The following is a 20,130-nucleotide window of genomic DNA, read 5'->3' on the forward strand; positions in this document are numbered from 1 at the left end:
GTTAGCTGGGTGCAAAGGTCAGTAACCCCATTCCTATCCAGCCCCATTAGAGGCTAAAGCCATAGAAGAATGGCCTGCTCCATTCATGGAGTAGAGCAGGTGGTCACAGGGACAACCCCAGAGCTGAATTTTTGGATACTGAGCCTGGGGACTATCTGGTCCCTCTTCTTCTTCTGATGAGTCACTACCCAATGTCCACGGACAGCCTGACACACCTCTTGTAAAGCAACCACGCCCTCCCTCCCTCACCACACCATCCAGCTCTATTCTCTTCAAAATCCTTCCCTTACTTTGTTGATTTAAATCTTTAGTACCCACCTCCTCTACCAGAACCCATACTCTCTGTACCAGGCCGAACGATGTCCTTCCCACCCCCAAATTCATGTCTACCTAGTGGCTAAAAATGTGACCTTTATCTGGAAACAAGGTTACTATGGATGTAGTGAATTAAGGTGAGGACACATGGGTCATGGTGGGCTCTTGCTCCACTATGACTGGTGTCCTCATACGAAGAGGGAAATTTAGACACAGACATATAGGCAAGGTGACCATGTGAAGATAGAGATCGGAGTGATGTATCTACAGGTGAGAAATGCCACGGATGGCCAGCAACACCAGAAGCCAGGAAGACAAGCTTCAGTGAGCACCGCTCTGCCTACAACTGGATTTCAGACTTCTGCCCTCCTGGACCAGGAGAGAATAAATCACTGTTTAATAAGCTGCCTGGCTGCTGGTACTTCTTTATGGCGGCCATAGGAGACTAATACAATGCCCGAGGCAGGAACCACATGGATATTTGCTCTGGGCTGAACTGTGTCTCCCTCCAAGTCATATGTGGGAGGCCTGACCCCCCCATGTGATGGCATTAGGTGGGGACTTGGGGAAGGCGTTAGGTTTAGATGAGGTCATGAGGGTGGGGCCCCCTTAATGGGATTAGCGTCCTTAGAAGAAGAGGAAGAGACCACAGCTTACTCTCTTTTCCTCTCTGCAATGTGAGGACACAGTGAGAGCATTGGTGGGCCAGCCAGATAGAGGACTGCAGCACACTGGCACCCTGACCTTGGACTTTTGGCCTCCAGAACTGTGAGATCATAACTGTCTATGGCTCAAGCTCCTGGCCTATGGCACCATTATGGCAGCTGATCTGATTCAGTCACAGAGAACGATGTCTGGCACAGAGTAGGTGCTCACAGACATTTGTTAGCTGAATAAATGAGTGCAACTAGAGTTATCATCATACAGCTCCCAGGATCAATGACCAGAATTAGCAAGAACTTCCCATGAGCAGGTTTTACTGGGGGGAAAAAAGAAACACCCCAAATTCTTTTAATAGAGGTGGTAGCATTTCCTTTTATATTTTTTTGAGTTCTTTAGGAAGTGGCCAGGTTTTTATCTTCAAGGGTCAGCGTAGGCCCAATATTGGCAGAAACTCTAATTCTCTGTGCACCTGCTCCACAGCTCCTGAAAATACAACCTCCGAGGGCCCTTACCCTCAGGACAAATCTATCCAGTTGGCACCCTTCCAGAAAGCTCTGGAAGTAGCAGGCCAGGATGACATGTGGGGCCCGGGGCAAGAGTGACAGGACATCCTTTATGGGGCCGGGGGGAGAGGAGGGTGGCCCCTCTCCCTTTCTGGGCCACCCCGGTCAGCCCTCAGGAAGGTTTTCCTATCTTGACTCCAGGACTTGCCAGAAAAGGCCCAGGAAAAATGGGAAGAAAATGTAAAAAATAAAGTAAAATGAAGGAGGAAAGAAAGGAAGCATATAAAGCAAAATAATTGCAACAATATAAAAGCCTCATGTAGGTGCCATAAAGAGCGATCAGATTGAAAGCTGCTGATATAGCTGAATCCATAAAAGTGTGCTCTAAGTTGTTTATTACATGTGGGGTGCACAGGTACCGCGGCCCAGATTAATGGGGCACGAGGAGGAGACAGACAGAGCCTGAGCCGCAGGGCTGCCTGGCAGGCTAGGTAAACAGGGTGCCCTCAGGAAGCCGAGCTTGTCTAGAAATACGAGTGCTGTCCCCAGCTGGCCGGCTCGTTGGCTCCAGGAAGAATGGAGGGCAGATTGACACCCAGCAAGGGACTGGAGCGAATGTCCAGGTGGGGGTGGCAAAGTGGGCCTGGAGTGCAGGGGGCGTGGCACACAGTCGGTACTCAATAAATGACAGTCTCTCCTCCTGGGGGTTTGCCTGCCTATGCAGGGTAAACTCTACTCACCACCCCAGGACTAGGTTATGAACCCAGAGAGTGGGGTGACAGGCCTCGGGGGCCACTGGACTGAGGTTAAGCCCCATAGAGACCAGGCAAAGCCTTGCACTTCCCAGGACTAGGGTGGGTAGGCAGCTTTCTGGAACTTGCAGAGGTGACAAAGGTAGGGCATTCGAGAGCCGGAGCACTGTGTGAGCCAGGGTGTGGGCACAGTGCCAGCATTGACAGGGATGGACATCCTCTGGGTAGAGGTGAGGGTCCTGGTCACATACTGCCCCTTCCAGGAGAAAGTGCTGATTGGTGACAACCCTTTTCCTGCCTGAGCCCAGATGTGTTCTCGGAATCTTTCTTAACATAGTGCAACTAACAGACCAGAGCTGGCAGGTGAGAGGAAACCCCCTGTGCAGGGGGAAGAGTTTAGACCAGGCTAGACTGCTGAGGTTGTAGAGGTCCAGCTCTGGGCTGGAAGTCGGCCCCAGGTGGGTGCGGTGGTGGCAACAGAGATTAAACCAGAGGACAAAATCAAGGGGACTCGGGGTGGTCTAGGTCTGGAGGAAGATAGAGGCCTATGAAGGTTTAGAGATGGTTTAGGAGGACAGTGGAGGCCTGGGGGAGAACTGGTTGTCAGAGGAGGGAGGCGAGTTTGGATTCTCTCGCTGAGGGCGGGACGGTGGCAGGATGTCTGAAGGAGACATTTAGGGATGTGAAGAGGCAGGAGCCCACTGTTGATGGGGACCTTTGGCCATTTGTGTAGGCACACCAGGTGAGAGCAGGAGCCTGGCCAGATCCGGGGAGCGTGGGAAATGGCGGAGAATGGGAGGAACCGGGGGCCGAGAACTAGATTGGGGGGTGCTTGATGACCTGGGGGAGGAGGAAGAAGTGACAGTGTCAGGGAGAATCTCCAGGGACAGAGTGTGGTGGTAGGTCCTGGAAGGTCAAGGAACAGGGGTACTGGGAGGGGGAGTCTAGCAGAGTTGACTGTTCAGGGGGCTGGGCAGCCAGTGGAAGGCCGGATCTGGATCTGGGGATCAAGATGGAGAGGGCAGTGGGGGAGGAGCTGACCAGTGGGGGAGGGAGACACAGGGTTCCCTTCCAAGGGCAGCCAGTTGAAAGGGAGATGGGTGCTCCCTCTGAGACTGACCCCATGGGGCCTGAGCCTGTGAACTGACCTGGGTAGGGGTTAATGTGCATCCTTTGCAGTCGGGAAACCAGTTATTAGTAAATGCCACTGGGAAGTGGATGATGTGATCTATCTGGCCCAGGTTCCTCAGCTTTCCTCCCTGTGAACCATAGGTGATAATAACTCGACCACCTGCCTCTGCATATTGTTGTAAGGGTGAGCTAGGTGAGCTCAGCAGAGGCTGAGACAGGGGCTGGTATGCAGCGATGCCAACAGAATGGGCCATTGGTATAAGCTAGAGGCAGAAAGGGACAGCTCAGAGTGGACGGAGGGAGGCAGAGATGGCCAGGGTGGCATGGACCCATCCTCTTAGGAGGGCCCTGCTGGGGAGCACTGTGCTAAGCTGTTTCCCTCTCTTGGGGACCAGCCGGGTGGGGGGTGGGGGAACCAAATACAGGACACAGCCAACAAATACAGGACACAGACTCATTAAATCCATTTTCTGGACAGAGGCCCAAGCAGGGACAGTGCTCAAAGCTGGTAAGGACAGGCTGGCCTAGAAGACAACAGTCTGTAGCTGGCAGGGGATTGGGGGGACCCTCATGTCTATAGGTATCCCCCAGGACCCCCAGGGTAGGAGCTGCCAGCTCCTGTCTGAGATCTGGGGCCTGGGAGGGTGCTGTTCCTTGCCTTGGCTGGGACTGAAGCCAGCACAGGGTGGTCTGGAGCAGATTTACTATGAATGAAGGCTGCTCCAGCCTCAGTGAGACACTGGGGCAAATTGGGCCCCAAAGGTCAAGCTATGCAAATAACAGGCAAGGTTGAGCAAAGGGGAGGGGTGTCTTCCAGGGGAGCTCCTGCCACAGATCGGGGACCCAGGGTGGAAGGAGGCAGAGGGGGCTTCTACATGGGAACCAAGTTGGATCCCACTGCCCCTGTACACCTTGCATAAAAGCCACAACAAGGGACATCTGCCATGAGCCATTCTTCCCAAACGTCTCATTTAATCCTCCCAAATTGCCATAGGCATCAGTTTACAAGATGAGGAAACTGAGCTTTAGGGACCACGTGACTTAGGTCCAGAGCGTGGTGCTGCACGGGTGTTAGCCACACCCCTCTCCTTATAACAACAGGCCACGGGCCACACGTGCTGTGCTCGTGAAATGCAGCTGCTGCCCCTTTGATTTAATGTGATTTAATCTTAACTAATTTACATTTAATTAAGAATGGATTCCTCAATCCAGTTATTAGGACACCTTTAAGTATATGTGGAACAACTTCTGCATATGAGACTCTACCTTTTCAGCTATAAATCTTATGAAATCTAAATACAGATCACGTTTTTCAGATGAAAATTTAACAGCGGATTGAGATGTGCTCTAAGTGTGAAACACACAAGGATTTTAAAGACAGGCTACAAAAAACAACCCCATGTAAGATATTCTATTCATATTTTTTATACTGATTGCATATTAAAATGATAATATTTTGGTTACGTTGGGTTAAATAAAATATGTTAAAAAATGAATATCATCTTTTTACTTTGTAAAAAATGGGTCTATTGGAAAAGGTAAAATTCCTTATGTGGCTCACATTGTATTTCTATGGGACAGTGTGATCCCCTGGTGTGGGGTGACCACCCAGGTAGAGAGTGTCCAGTTGCTGTGACAGTCTGGGTGAGGTCATCACGGTTACCCTGCATGAAGGACAACTCCTGGGGTCACTGGGTTGCTCTGCATTTCAGAGGGGCATGGACTCCTCAAGGCCGAGGGGGCACAGGAAGGGGTGTGGAGGGGAGAGTACAGGAAGGGGTGAGGGGGAAGGGGGAGCTGGCACTGGCCGTGGGAGAAGTTTCCACTGCTTCTGAGAAACTGGCTAGCAGGCAGGGGGGCTGGGGGATTTGTGGCCCAGAAAGAGGAGCAGGGTTCTGAAGTGCATTCACTCTCAGGGGGAGAAATTTGATAAAAATTAGCTGATTCTGCTCTCAATCACCTCATTAAAGTGGGAGCTGGGTGGCGGCAGGGTGGGAGAAGCAGCCAAATGGGTGAAGCCTGGGTAGATGGAAGGGGGCAGAGGGACCCTGCCTTTCCTCCTGGGGCCAGCTGGAGGACTGGGGGGTGATTGAAGGTGGATCAGGGAACTGGGACCCCCCCTTACTCAGCTGTGGAAGCAGCCAGGCTAACTCCTACGAGGAAGAGCTGGTTGCTGGAGGAGGGGCCCAGAGAGGAAGGCCCCTGACCTGGGGTCTCAGGGTAAACTGACTCACACAGGAAGATGCCTGGTTTTGACTTGGACCATGACCCACTCCCGTGTATCTGACCCTATCTTTGACATTGCACCTTACCAAACCACTGGATCCCACGAGACTCCAGGAAATCTGGTCCCTGGAAAATAGCTGACCAGCACCTATTAGGGAAAACCATCTCCCTCCCCTGACTAAATTCTTTTTTTTTTTTTTTTTTCTAGAGAAACAGCAGCGCCAGGTCATGGCCAGGGCCCAGACTGCTGAAAGTTGACTGAGACCCTGGTCCAGGTCAATGTCAGTGGTCACACCGTGGCCCTGATGGGTCAGTATCCAGAATGGAATTCTTTGGTCTAGGTTGGGGAGAGAGAAGCAGGAATGAGTCCTGCTGGGGTTTGAAAGGTGCAGGGACGGGGACTGGCAATTTTCTGGGCCCTGCAGGCACTGGAAGACAGAAGCTGGGAGCAGAGGAGGGGCACAGCAAGGCTCCCCACTGGCTGCGTCCTCATCTTGCTGCTGACAGGCGCCTACCAGTGCATCAGGGATGATAAATGAGACTTGCTTTGGGAGCAGGCATCGTACAGATGTGGAGGGATGTGAACATCTGGCTCCCCCAGCTCCAGCGTCAGCTCAGCTGCTGCAGGAAGCCTTGGTCTTGCCTCCCCAGCTACCCACTCCACCTTCTCTGTCCTGGGGTAGGAGCATGGAAGGAGGGGCTAGTCCAGCAGGAAAAACCCCGCCTGGGAGTGGAGTGGGGGACATCCTAGCATCTCATCAGTGCAGAGAAATCTGGCTTCAGTCTTGCCCTGACATGTCTGTGCAAAGCACACTGAGGGAGTCGCCGCTCATGTACGTCCCACTGAGTGCTGAGTTCTCTTGGGGAGAGCTTTGTCTCCCTCTCCCAGGGAGTTGGGGGTGTCTGAGGATGGAGGGGACCTTTTAGGCAGATACCTGGGCAAAGGGACTGTGTTCCCATTAGTGGGGACCTCCTGGCTCTGCGTACAGATGGTGCCTTTTATGTGCCAGGTGCGTAGAGGCAGTTAGTATATTTCTTCAAAAACAAGCTTTGATCTCCCAGCTCTCCTGGGGTGCTCACCTGAGCACTCACCCACGCATATACTCTCTCGCTCTGTCCCATAGCCCTGATAACAGTCTTGCTAAGCACCTCCTCTCCCGATGCAGAGCCTCAGATGTGTCACAGGAACGGGTTCCAGGGCTCAGCCCCTCCTCATCCTCTCTGCTCTGCGAGGGCCCCTGCCCGCCCATTGCCCATCCCCACCACTCCATCTTTCAAATGACCCCCTGGAGCCCCATTCCCTAGATTAATGCCCAGCTCCCTGTCGGGTCCCAGGCCCCGCCACAGGCTGACTTACTGTCCACGGCGAGAGTGATGGGCTGGCTGGTCTTGTTATCACCATTCTTGTCATTAACGGCCTGCACATAGTAACGGCCAGCATCAGGAGCCACAGTGGATAGGATGACAAGGGTGTTCTCCAGCGTGATGGCTCTGGGAAGAGGAAGAGGAAGAACATTCCTCTGACCGGCCTGAGGGGAGCAGGGACCCGGGGCAGGTCGACTGCTCACACCTCACCTGCCCCAGAGCTCTCCTCCTGTCCACCTCCCAGCCACCTGCTACCCATAAAGGGACTTGTTCTGTGAGCTTTGAATTCAGTTGAGAGGCCGCATCACAACTGCAGGTTCCCCACTGCTGGCCAGCACTGTCACCACGTTCAGCGTGCAGAGTTCCCAACATGATGCTGACAGCACAATCAGGCCCAGGTATATAGCACGTTCACGGCCAGAGGTTGAGATTGTCCACAGGAAGCTCCCCCAGCCCCTACGCCAAGGTTGTGCTAGGAGTCTTCTAAGCACCCCTCGAAATCTGTCCTGTGTCCTGCCCTTGATGGCCGTGTGCGGTTATCTCTGTCTGGGTAATGAGAAACGTTGCAGAATGAATGAGTGAATGACGGTGAATGAATGAATGGATGGTAATGGATACTACGTATAGAAATGAGCAGGGCCATTCCAGAATCAGTGCCTTAACCCTAATCCTAAATTTGTTTAGATTGATTCAAAGGCCCCAGCAAAGACTTCCGGGGTCCTATGGCCCTCAGGTTCCCTTTCCAGGTATCAGCTTCTACCTCCCTGTGGCTCGTCACCAAGTGTGGGCCCAGCTGGCCTGGCAGGGAGGGAAAGGTGGGCTGGTGCACTGTGGGTACAAGGATGGGCCTTTGCCCCAGCTGGTCCTCTTCCTGAGGTCCCATCACACAGCTCCTCCACAGGCCAGGCCCATAGGTCCCAGACCCACTTGTCCAAGTAGGAAGCTATGAGCTCCACCCAGGGTGTCGCCCATGTGGGCTCTGCCTGTCCCCTCCTTTCACCCACTCTCCCGATGACAAACAAAACCATTAGTTCGTCAAGTCTATCTGCAGATTTTAATGTGATGTGCCCGAGACAGCTGTTAAACATCCTTAATGCTAGTTTAACAAGGACAAATCCAGTTGAATTCTTTTCAAATTTTCCCATTAGGTGAATATTTCAGAGTTTTAAACAGGCTCTCAAATAAACATCCCGTTAATGCTTCTCCAGCCCAGCTTTCTCCCAGCCTGGCTGTGCCGGGCCCTCCTCTGTCTCCTGGTTTTGGGGCTTTGGACACGGAGACTCACACTGTCAGCGCAGCCCTCCTGCCAAAATGGCCGGGCATCTTAATCATGTCCAATGTACTTTTATTTTTTCTGAAGAGTTCTTTTAACCTCCAGCAAATGAGGTGAAAGGAGGTAGGGCCAGAGGCAGGCTAAAATATTTTCAAAGCCGCAAAATGGGATAGGGATGGTGACCATTTTCCTGCCTGGGAGTAACCCCCAGGGACCCTCGTCCTTAGGTGGATAGCGTAAGTGAGGGTGGCTGGGCTATGGGTCCTCCCCCGCAGGGCTCTGGGTGGGGCAGGCAGGTGTAAGCTCTGGAATGGTGCACACCTTCCTCCTGGGCAGGCTGCAGTGACCTCACCTGTGCGAGGGTGGCAACAGGGAGACGTTGGTGCAGTTCCTTCCCTCCCTGAGGGCGAGGGATTATGATTTCAGTTGCTGTTTCTGTTCTTTCCCCATTTGGCCTCAGGCAGCTCTGCAGCCCACTGACTGTCCCCCCCAGCCCCCAGACCAAGGACCAAACGTCAGGACCAAGGGCCACCCCATAGGTGGCAGTGCACAGGGACCATGCAGCTGCAATGGCTGCCTAGGAACAGGTTGAAGGAAGTCTCTGATGAGCTCACTGGGCCGGGAGACTTGGCCCACTTCCCAGGTCACCCGCCTGTCCTGGTCCCCTTTTGGCCTCCAGAGGCTCCGACCTCCAGTTTCCTCTCTCCTCAATTGGGAAGGCTCCCTATCCCTCTTCTCTCTGCGGCATGGCATTTTGTCTATATCATGATCGATCCTTCTACATCAGTGGTTCTCAAATGGGGGTGACTTTGCCCTCCAGGGGACATTTGACCATGTCTGGACAACTTTGGTGGCCACAGCTGTGGGGGTGCCACTACAACCAGTGGCAGAGGCCAGAGATGCTGCTAGGCAGGCACCCTACACCCTGCAAGGGAGGGCGGTCAGGCCCCAGACACAGAGCGGCTGTGGGTAAGACCCCGTCCCAGGTGTGGTGGCCCACTGCCCAGCGCAGCCCAGACTCCCCATCTGTAGTGGAGGGCTGCAGTCTCCGGGGAGCAAGGGACCTGCTGGGGCGGCGGGGCTGAGCTGGCGGGACGTGGAGGGAGGATGTGGTCCCCTCCTTGGCCTGCACCCTAAGCTCCTCCTGCACGATCCTCATCTCTTTCTGTCCCCATCAGAGTGGAATGACTCACAAGGCCTGTGTTGGTGCTGGCAAAGCTCCCATCAGCTGGGCCTCCTGCATGGCTGTTGGGGGCAGGACGTTAAATCCCAGGAAATCCACTTCTGCTGTGTTCGGCCACTGAGATTTGGGGTCCATCTGCTATTGCAGCCAGCACAGCCTTAATCGGCACCCATAGGAAGGCACCCTGGATGGGGACCCGCAGGACCTGGGTTCTTGTCCCCAACGTCGAGTGGAATAGGGGGAGAGAGGCCTGTGATCTGCCCTCCCTGTGACCCCAGCAGGTGATTAAGGAAGGTTGCTGGGTGTTTCCCTCTGCAGGGTGACTGTCCCCTTGATAATAGTCATGGATCTCACTGCCAAGGTGCACACAGCTGTCTCTGGCACTCTGGAAGCTCCTGGCCAGCTGCACCCCAGATGCACCTCACACAAGAAGATGCCGGAGGCGGAATTCTTGGGGGGCTGGGCCCGTAGGCTCACTTGGCCAGCAGAGGCTGAGCTCTATTTCTCAGCCAACACCTGGGTTCATACTAGGCCTTGGCTATTCAGCTCAACTTCTCTCTGCCCTCTGCCCCCCACCTGCTGCTCCTATTAAGCCAGCAGCCCCTTCTCCTCTGCTTCATGGAGCCCCCAAGTATAATTTAATTACAAATAAGATAAATCATCCTAGAATGTGTACAGCGCCCCCAGCACACATCTCTGTGAGAAATCTTGTCTCCTTTTCAACAGTGAGCCCCAGGGCACAGGCCAGGTGCTTCTACTAATCCCACTTCTGCCCCGAGGTGAGAGCAGCCTCTGTAGATAGCTGGGCCTCCTGAGCCCTGTGCTCCCCTCTGGCTGAGAGCACTCATCAGATATGCATCTCTGACTTGGACACCAGAGAATTTGCTTCCAGGGACCCTTTCCACCAGTTATGAATATTAATCTTTTATAATTGCTGAGATAAAACCACCACAGTGTTTTATAGTAGTTATGGCAGGAGTACTGTAGTAGTAGGAAGGGTGTGGGGTGTGTGTGGCCCGGAAGGTGTACACATGTGCCAGCCAGGGCTGTTCTGTCTTGGTGCCAGAGGGTGCTGGGAATGAAAAGAGGGTAAGGACAGAGACCAGGACTGAGAAGGGAGGTGAAAGGTTTAGGAAAGTGATGATGGGAGTGGGCTAGGGAAAGGGTTGCATCTAGCATAGCAAATGTGGGAGATGAGTGCTAGCACACCCCCTCCTGCGGCCATGGCAGACATTGCTAATCAACCATGATGCTCTTCCCATGAGTCTGGATAGGGCCTCAGACTTCTCAACACAGTCTTCCAGGCAGCCACTACTAATTGATTGACATGCAATAGGGCATGTGAGATAACCTCAGCCAGGAAGCAAGAAGGGTGCTGGGCCTCGTCTACCTAGCCCAGCACCTGTGTGGTAGAGCATCCCCCTCTACAACATAATCTCAATATCTGTGTTAGGGTTAACCATTCTCCGCTGGTTTTGTTGAATCTTAGGCCTAAGGGGGGCACAGTATGACTCACACAGCCTGAGTTCCACCTGTTAACTCGGAGTGTGACTTCAGTTCTTCACCCTGATCTGTATCCACATCCTCTGCCATGTGACTTTCCAGGTATCCTCTCTATAGCCACAAAAATGCTGCATAACAGACTTAAGGTTTGGAGTCTATTTCCCTGTCTTTTGATTCTGAGTTCTGTCATGTCTTTGCTTTGGCCAATGGGATGTTAACAGAGCTTAAAAAATGTATCTTTTTGCTTCCTCTCCTGCTCCTGGGCAACTGCCAAGAGGATGCGCTAGGTCTAGCTGGGGGGAAGATGGGACAAGGGACACACAGCTAGTCACCCCAGTTATCTAGTATGAGGCCTGTCTAGATCAGCGAAGAGCCAGCCAGCCCAGATGAGTGAAAGAGCCCAGCCAAGACCAGAAGAAACACCCAGGCAGGCCCAGGTGAAACTACCAACCTAAAGACTCATAAAAATCAGTGCTCAGGGCTTTAAGCCATTGAGGTATTTTGTTATGCAGCATTTTTGTGGCTGTAGATAGCTGATGCATCCTAGGATATTGGTTCTCAGCCCTGACTGCACATTAGAATAGCCTAGAGAGCTTTAAAAACTCCTGATGCCCAAATTTTATCCCATTTCAATTAAATCAGAGTATCTTAGGAAGGATCAGTATGTTTCAAAACTCTGGAATGATTTCAACAGGTAGCCAGGTCGAGAATCACCGTAGCAGGACTAACTTCTGCACAAGTATAATCACTTCATTATGTCTGTGTACCTGTTCTCAGGTGTTTTTTCCCATAAGACAAGACTTAATGACCCTGACTCCGGCACCTGTAAGGTTAGAATCAGCTGTGTGAGATTTGGCAAAGTAGTTGAATGCTTGGGAGCTTCACTTTGTGAAATGGGAATAAACCCAGGACACAGGGTTATTGTGGGGCCATTCATTCAACAACCTCTTTTTCAGCAGGTGCTCTGGGGGAGGGAAGAGAATGAGATTGAGAGCATCCTTTCCTCCCGGTGCACAGCTGTCCTGGAGGAGAGGGGACGTGCGCAGTGTGCCCGGCGCAGTCTGCAGAACACAGCAGCCACTCACACGGCAGCTGCTACTATTACCATGATACATGATACGTGCATGATGATGTTGTTACTATGCTTTTTCCACTAGAAAAGAACCAGGCATCTATCCCTCCACTCTTTGCAGAGACCAGGACAGGCTCTATCCAGCATACATGGCAGCTGAGTAGATCAGGAAAAGAGTGGTCTTCTGAGATAAGGGGAGAGTTGGAGCGGGAAGAGGAAAGCCTGAGCTGGCTCCAGGCCCTGAGGGGCCTCAGGAGGGCAGGGAGGGTGGTTGCACCCTGGGAGGAAATACATTGCTCTTGCCTTCTGAGGAGGTGTGGGGTGTTGGCTGCCACAGGTGACCCCAGGGGACACACAGAGGAGTCCTTGTGAACACTAAAAGGACTGTGTGTTTCCCTCCCGAAGGCTTCCCCTGGCCACACCTCCTCCCTGTAGCCAAGACACACATGGCCTTCGCACACCACTGGATCCAGCTCAGGAGACACCCAGGGCTGCCCGGCTGTCCGGGAGATGCCAGCACCTTCACTGGCCTGAGTCCTGGGCCTGTAGTCATGGTGACAGTGTCTTTGTACGTGCCAGTATGGCGTTTGGCAGTGCTCTGGGAAGCAGATATATTGTTCAGCTGAGTGTGGAGGCCATGCCTTGGGAGTGCCCAGGAAGGGGACCGAGTGTGGGCTGCAGGCTCCAGCCCTTGCATGCACATCCCAAGAAAGCCCCTCGTAAACCAGACTCCTGCCACCATCCTGGGAAGCCCCACCCCTCTGGCGATGCCCCAGAAAGCCTGGCAGGGGCTTCTGTAGAAAGGGTCCTTCTCAGCCTCGGGGCCTGCAGCTGGCCCCAAACCTCTCCCCCAGGGAGGGCCCCCTCCCGACTCCCAGAGTGGGCACTCACATGCGGCCGCTGGGTGGAATCTTGCGGCCATCCCGGAACCAGGTCACCTGCGGCCGGGGGAAGCTGGCGATGCGTGGGGCACGGAGGACTGCTGCCTCCCCATGGGACACGCTCTGGCGCTTCTCGCCCTCCTCAAAGCTGCCCATGTCTACAGGGGGAGAGCACAGGCAGGGGTCAGGGGCAGAGGTCAGCCTCGGGAGCTGCCTGCTCCTGGGCTGGGAGTGGTGTCTGCAGAAGGAACATTCAGGGCCGATAGGATGACTGTGGGGAAGGGGGCCACGTTGTTCGGACCACCCCAATCAGCCCACCGCCCCATTTTCTAACCCACCACTAGGGCATGCCCTGCTTTATACCTTTTTATCTTTCTTTTTTTTTTTTTTTTTTTGTAGAGACAGAGTCTCACTGTACCGCCCTCGGGTAGAGTGCCGTGGCGTCACACGGCTCACAGCAACCTCTAACTCTTGGGCTTACGCGATTCTCTTGCCTCAGCCTCCCGAGTAGCTGGGACTGCAGGCGCCTGCCACAACGCCCGGCTATTTTTTGGTTGCAGTTTGGCCGGGGCTGGGTTTGAACCCGCCACCCTCGGCATATGGGGCTGGCGCCCTACTCACTGAGCCACAGGCGCTGCCCAATATACCTTTTTATCTTTCTATCTTTGAATCAATTCAGCAACCATGGGAGGTTGGCCATTATTTCACATATTTTATGACTGAGAAAACTGCCCAAGTGGGCTCAGAGAGGTTAATTTGTCCAAGGTCATAGAGCTAGGAAGTGGCAGAGCTGGGATTTGAACTCAGGTCTGTAGGCCTGGAGTCAGGTGAGGTGGTTCCTCCTCCACACAGCACTGCTTCCAGCGCAGTGGGCAAGGGAGTAGGTGTGAGGCGACTGGCAGGCTCTGGGCCCTCTCGGAGAGGATTTCCCTCCCGTGCCTTGGTTGTGCCATATGTGAGGTTGCGTGGACATAAACACCATATGGCTCTTTTGAAAACATGCTTACCCCCTTGGCAGATAAAGGGGAGTGTTTGTCCCTGCTCCCATGTTCTGTCAGCCAGGAGGGGAGCAGAGCGCACAGGAGACAAGCAGAGGGGACTCCCTGGTTGCCTGCCTGCTGGGCTGGGGGACGGATTCCAGCAGCAGTGGCTTGGAGACGGGGCTTGGGAAGGGCTGTTTGTGCTCCCACCACACCCTTGAAAATTAATGTCTCCCTTCCTGCTCTATGTGTGGTCTGTGGGTCAGGAGGACGGGCACCACTGGGGTGCCCGCCAGAAATGCAGAGCCTCAGACCCCACCCCAGACCTGCTGGATCAGAACCGGCATTTTATATTTATTTTATTTTTTAATTTCAGAGTAATGCGAGGGTACAGACAACAAGGTCACAGTATTTGAATTTGTTAGGTAGAGTCCCTCTTATAGTTGTGTTCCACACCCCAAAGATGTGTGATACACCCCTAACCCTCCTCTTCCCTCCTCCCTCACTCCCCCTTCCCCCAACTTGAATTGAAATGAGTTTTTCTCCTATGTAGGTGTGAATACTAATATGATGCCTATAGGTTTCATATTAGTATTGTGTGAATTGGATATTTGCTTTTCCATTCTTGTGATACTTTACTGAGAAGAATGCGTTTCAACTCTATTCAGGTTAATACAAAAGATGTAGAGTCACCATCTTTTTTATGGCTAAATAGTATTCCACGGTATACATATCCCACAGCTTGTGTCCCTGGTCAACTGTGAGAGGCACTATTTGTCCCAAATGGACCTTCAGTGTCAGTATCACCTGTAGAGTTAAGATGCTGATGGGAGGCACACCCCCAAAGCTTCTGATCACCCCATACTCTGACCCAATCACTAGGATGTTTCTGGGCCTGGGCTCACCACACCTGTGTGCAGTGAAGTTTGACTGCAGACTCACAAGTCTTAGTCCCCATGGTTCTTACTCGTGGTGCAGCTCAGGATGCCCTAGGCCTCGGCAATCCCACAGTAGTGTGCTCCATCTTCTCTCCTCCCCTGGGCACAGAAAAGCCCTGCTTCAACGCACCTGGCTCTCTTGAGTCCTTGATTCATTTTCTTGACCTGCAAACTGCTGTACACCAAAATTTGGAACCACTGGCTTACACTTTCATTTCCAAAGCCCTGGATGTGACTCTTTCTGGCCACACTAGTTCCTTGGGAACCCTAAACAACCTAATGGTTTGACCATAGTTTCTCTATAAGTGACTCTCATGACTCCTCTGGCTCCGCTGTGAGCTCCCAGATCTAATTTCTGACAGTTTGTTGGGCACTTCTGCCAGAAGTGTCCTTTGTCACTTCCTGCCAAGCTCCTCCTCCTTTTTTTGAAGGTCTCGGTCTGTTGCCCAAGCTAGAGTGCAGTGGTGCCATCATAGCTCACAGCAACCTCAAACTCCTGGGCTCAAATAATCTTGCCTCAGCCTCCTGAGCAGCTGGGACAACATGTGTGCACCAACACATGGGCTAATTTTTTAATTTTATAGAAACGGGGTCTTGCTGTGTTGTTCAGGCTGATCTTGAGGTCTGGACTCCAGCGATCCTTTTGCATCGGCCTCCCGGAGTGATGGGATTACAGGTGTGAGCCACGGCATCAGATCTGCCTCTTGCATTCTTGGCTCTGTTAATAGCTCCTCTCCCAACCCTGATCACCTAAGCTCAAACCCTTAGAGTCTAGGGAGGCACTTCCCTTTCCTGTCCCCCACAAAGTCCTTCTGCTCTTCCTCTGGACCATCAACTGTCATTTACCAAGGCCCCTATGTCCCCTCAGGGGCCTGGCCCCTGACTCCAGTTGTGTAGACTTCCAGCATGTCTCCTACATTGGGTCCCCTTCCATCCCTCTGGCCACATGGCTGACCTGCACGGAGCATTTGGTATCTCCTCATTGCCCCAGGAGACTCTAAATTCCCTTGACTGGATTCAAGGTTCCTACCTAATCTGATCCCAACCAGCCTTTCTTGCCTCAATGCCCACACCACATCCCTCCACCCTGAGTCACTCACACCTGCCTCCCACCTTGGGGCCTATATTTGCTGGGCCCTTCCTGGAACGATACGGAACAAGCTGTGAGTCACCCTGTACCATGATTCTGCAGCATCCTGGAAGGAGGTAGTCAGTTAAGTGTTTCAAAAAACCTAATCTGCTGTTAGCCTACTTGCTCTAAACTTGGCAGGCAGTGTGTGTAATCATAGTTGCCTTGGAGTCTTTGAAACCTGAGTTCAAATCCTGGTTCCTGACAGCAACTGTGACCTTGGGTAAACCTTTTGACCTCATTGAACCTTAATTTCTTCTTCCTAAAATAAAGTTAAGAAGAGTTCCTTTTTTATAAGTCATACTGAGGATTACATGGGACAATATGTGTGTGTCAGGCTTTGTCTCTCCAAAGACAGCTGCCTCAGTATTTTGCCACCATTGCAGAAAGGAGTGTGATTAGTACCTCCTTTCATTGAGAAGTGGGGACTATGTCCCCTCCCTTGAATCTAGGGAGCTTGTGACTACTCCACCAATAGCATGTGCTGGAAAGATGCTATGTGACTTCTGAGGGTAGGTCATCAAAAGAATACAGCTCTCACCTGGCTTTCACTCGCCTGTCTATTGGCCCTTGGAATCCAGCCACCATGTTGTGAGGAAGCTCAATGTGGCCTAAGCGGACAAAGGAACAGCCCACATGGAGAGGAGCTGAGGCTGCCACATGATAGCCAGCATCAACATTAGACAGGGGAACAAACACATGAGCCCTCCGATAATCTCAGCTCCAGCCTTGGAGTCTTGCAGCTGAGGCCTCAGTCATCACAGAGGAGAAGCTCTGTGCAGAACACAGCAGAACAGGCTAGCCGTTCCCTTTCCTGGTTCCAGGATTACAGAATCTGTGAGCATAACAGATGACTTCTGTACACCATTATGGTTTGAGGTAATTTATTACACTACCATGGAAACTGGAAGCATATATAAAAGTGCTAAGAATATATCTAATATTTATAGTATTAAAATATTGGAATCATACACATTTTTCACAGTTTAGTTTGAATGTCACCTCCTTAACCCACATTACCCCCAAACCATCCAAATAGAATCAGAAAACAAAGACTCGTTGAGGACTTAACCCTACGTCAAGTTTCTCTCTAGGTAGACTTCATGTGGATCATCTCATTTAACTCTCACAATAACATGATAAGCCCAATTTTAACGAATATACAGTTTTAGTTGTTTTAAAATTTCTATTACTTGGCTCTGTCTATAAAAAAATTACATCAATGAATCACATTGATTTCAGTTCTTAAAATAATTTTATCTATTTAAAAAACTTTTCACAGAACTCAGAAGATATATTTGAACAATTTAAATCAATTTTATGGTAATAGTGTTTCTTTCTCCTCTCTCTAGTTTTATTAACTCCATTTTGTTGGTGAGGAAATGAAGGCTCGTGGAGATGGGGTGGCTTATCTCAGCATAAACAGTCAGGGCCGGGCCTGGCCAGCACTCGCACCCGGCCCTCGCTTCTGCAATTCCTGCCTGCCTCTTCATGACTCACATCCTGCATGAAAATGCTGCATGCACATTCTTGATCTTTTTCTAACAGATGGTAGAGGCAGTTACATTCATGAGCAAATCTTGCAAGAGACCTGGCCCCATGCTCTGCACACAGTAGTTTCTCTCAAAATTCTCCCAATGCCATCATTCAACACACTCTTTTTGGGGTCAGGCAGACTCTGTGGTGGGCACTGAAGAAAGACCAGGTCCCTGACCTCTTGGGTCGTCTAGCCTAGTCAGGGAGATGGGTGTAAGTACACTAACCCACAGCAAATGTTCAGTGGCAATTGTTAGAAGGGAAGGAATGGGGTTCTTCACGAGGGCAGTAGCAGGAGCACCTACTTTAGGCTGGAGGCGGGTGAGGCTTCTTTCAAGCTGAGAAATAAAGGAGTGTTAGCTAGGGGTGTGTGTGTTGGGGAGGAATTGTGTGAAGGGAGAAGGCGTAGTCAGAAGAAATAACAAGGCCAGTGGGACAGGGTGGTGGGTTTGTTCAATGGACGGATGGATGTTTGGATGAATAAATGGATGGATAAATCGCTGGATGGATGGATGAAGAGGGGAGATGGAGGGATAGATGGATAGATGGAGGAAGGGATGAAGAATGTATGTATTTATATTTATTTGTATGTTTGGGTTATGGGATAGCTGGTTGTACAAGGTATATATGTTTGGGTGGCTGATGGAGGGTTGTATGTAGGGGGGTATGTTTGGTGGCTGCTGGAGGGTTGTATGCAGGTGTGTATGTTTGGTGGCTGCTGGATGGTTGTATGTAGAGGGGTATGTTTGGTGGCTGCTGGAGGGTTGGATGTAGAGGGGTATGTTTGGTGGCTGCTGGAGGGTTGTATGTAGAGGGGTATGTTTGGTGGCTGATGGAAGGTTGTATGTAGAGGTGTATGTTTGGTGGCTGCTGGAGGGTTTATGTAGAGGGGTATGTTTGGTGGCTGCCGGAGGGTTGGATGTAGAGGGGTATGTTTGGTGGCTGCCAGAGGGTTGGATGTAGAGGGGTATGTTTGGTGGCTGCTGGAGGGTTGTATGTAAAGGGGTATGTTTGGTGGCTGCTGGAGGGTTGTATGTAGAGGGGTATGTTTGGTGGCTGATGGAAGGTTGTATGTAGAGGTGTATGTTTGGTGGCTGCTGGAGGGTTTATGTAGAGGGGTATGTTTGGTGGCTGCCGGAGGGTTGGATGTAGAGGGGTATGTTTGGTGGCTGCTGGAGGGTTGGATGTAGAGGGGTATGTTTGGTGGCTGATGGATGGTTGGATGTAGAGGGGTATGTTTGGTGGCTGCTGGAGGGTTGAATATAGAGGGGTATGTTTGGTGGCTGATGGAAGGTTGTATGTAGAGGGGTATGTTTGGTGGTTGCTGGATGGTTGTATGTAGACGGGTATGTTTCCTGGCTACTGGAAGGTTGTATGTAGAGGGGTATGATGGAGTGTTGTATGTAGAGGGATATGTTTGGTGGTTGATGAATGGTTGTATGTAGGTGTGTATTCTGGTGGTTGATGGATGGTTGTATTTTGCTATATGTTCATATGGTGAAACAGATGGAGGCCGGAAGGGCACAGCTGGCCTCAGTCCAGCTTCTGCAGTTGACCCTTCCCTGCACTCCTCTGCTGCACAATGTTCAATCCACACTGTGGCTCTCAGGCCCCCAGGTCCTCCTGCTCTCTCCATTATTCCACTTCATCAGATGTGCTTCCTGGGTCTGCTCAAGGAGAGCTTTGCCCGAGGAGGCCCTTTATGTGTTTGTGTATGTATGTTTTCATGTCTCACCCTTGTAAATACTGAGCTGCATCAGCCAAGGGCTGCAAAAGTGGGGTAGTCAGCCAGGCAGTGCAGGAGTGTGGGCCAGAGGAAAGGAAACCCAGTGATGAAGACCAAGGGCCCAGGGTGCCCAGGAAAACCATCCACATGGGGGTAGAAACAGGGAAGGGTTTATTGCCCCTGCTCTCTGAGGGATATGCTTGCTAACACACCATGTTATGCCCTACAGACCTGATTCAACTGTCCCGAAAAATTCCCCCAAGAACAAAGAAGTGTGGGCTTGGGGCACAGCAGGATGTGGCCTAAAAATTATTCCTGATGAATTTGGTTCATATCTTAAAAGGCCTTGTAAAGTAGGAGCCCTGCTTCAGAAGATATTCATTGCTTTTATGTATTTATTTTAAAAACACTTTAAAATCATGAAATACATCATGCATACAAAACAGCAAATATAATTATATGTATAGTTTAAAAAAGATGAATAAAATAAATACCCCTGGACCTGCCACACCGTGTAAGGACTAGAACACACCCTCCCCTCCCCCCCCGCACTCACCCCGTCCCCCTCAGAGGTCGTCTCTCTCCCGGGTTCTGTGGTAACGGTGCCACTGCTTTCCAGTTTCCTTACACATGGATGCATTCTTAAACAATTTATGGTCAATTTAGTCTGTTTTTAGGCTTTTTATACCTGGGATTATTCTGCATGTAGTCTTAGTCTTGCGTGGTTTGCTTTTTTGTGCCTTAGTTTTTGGAGCGCTACTCAGATCCTTGCACTTAGTCATTTTCACGGCTGCCTGAATTCTATGATCATAATAGCACAGCTCTACTGCATATTTGCTTTGTTTTCAGCGCTCTGCCGTCCTGCCAAGCACGGCCCCCTATGGACCCTCGGGTGCATAGGCTAAGGGGTCTCTAGGGTATAGGCCTAAAAACGGAACTGCGGGTTGTAGGGTA

The 20,130-nt window shown here is 51.5% G+C and overlaps 1 protein-coding gene across 3 annotated transcripts in view; it reads right to left on the reverse strand.

Moving 5' to 3' along the window:
* Positions 1–20,130, reverse strand: part of SDK2 (sidekick cell adhesion molecule 2) — a 294,538-nt gene that overhangs the window by 79,863 nt on the left and 194,545 nt on the right. For all 3 annotated transcript variants that reach the window (XM_053568347.1, XM_053568346.1, XM_053568345.1), the window contains 2 exons: positions 12,878–13,025; positions 6,948–7,081 (listed from right to left, as the gene is read on the reverse strand). In XM_053568347.1, coding sequence (XP_053424322.1) covers positions 6,948–7,081; positions 12,878–13,025 — 282 coding nt within the window. The remainder of the gene's footprint in view (positions 1–6,947; positions 7,082–12,877; positions 13,026–20,130) is intronic.

Source organism: Nycticebus coucang, chromosome 18 (genome assembly GCF_027406575.1).
Source record: "Nycticebus coucang isolate mNycCou1 chromosome 18, mNycCou1.pri, whole genome shotgun sequence".
Taxonomy (NCBI): Eukaryota; Metazoa; Chordata; class Mammalia; order Primates; family Lorisidae; genus Nycticebus; species Nycticebus coucang.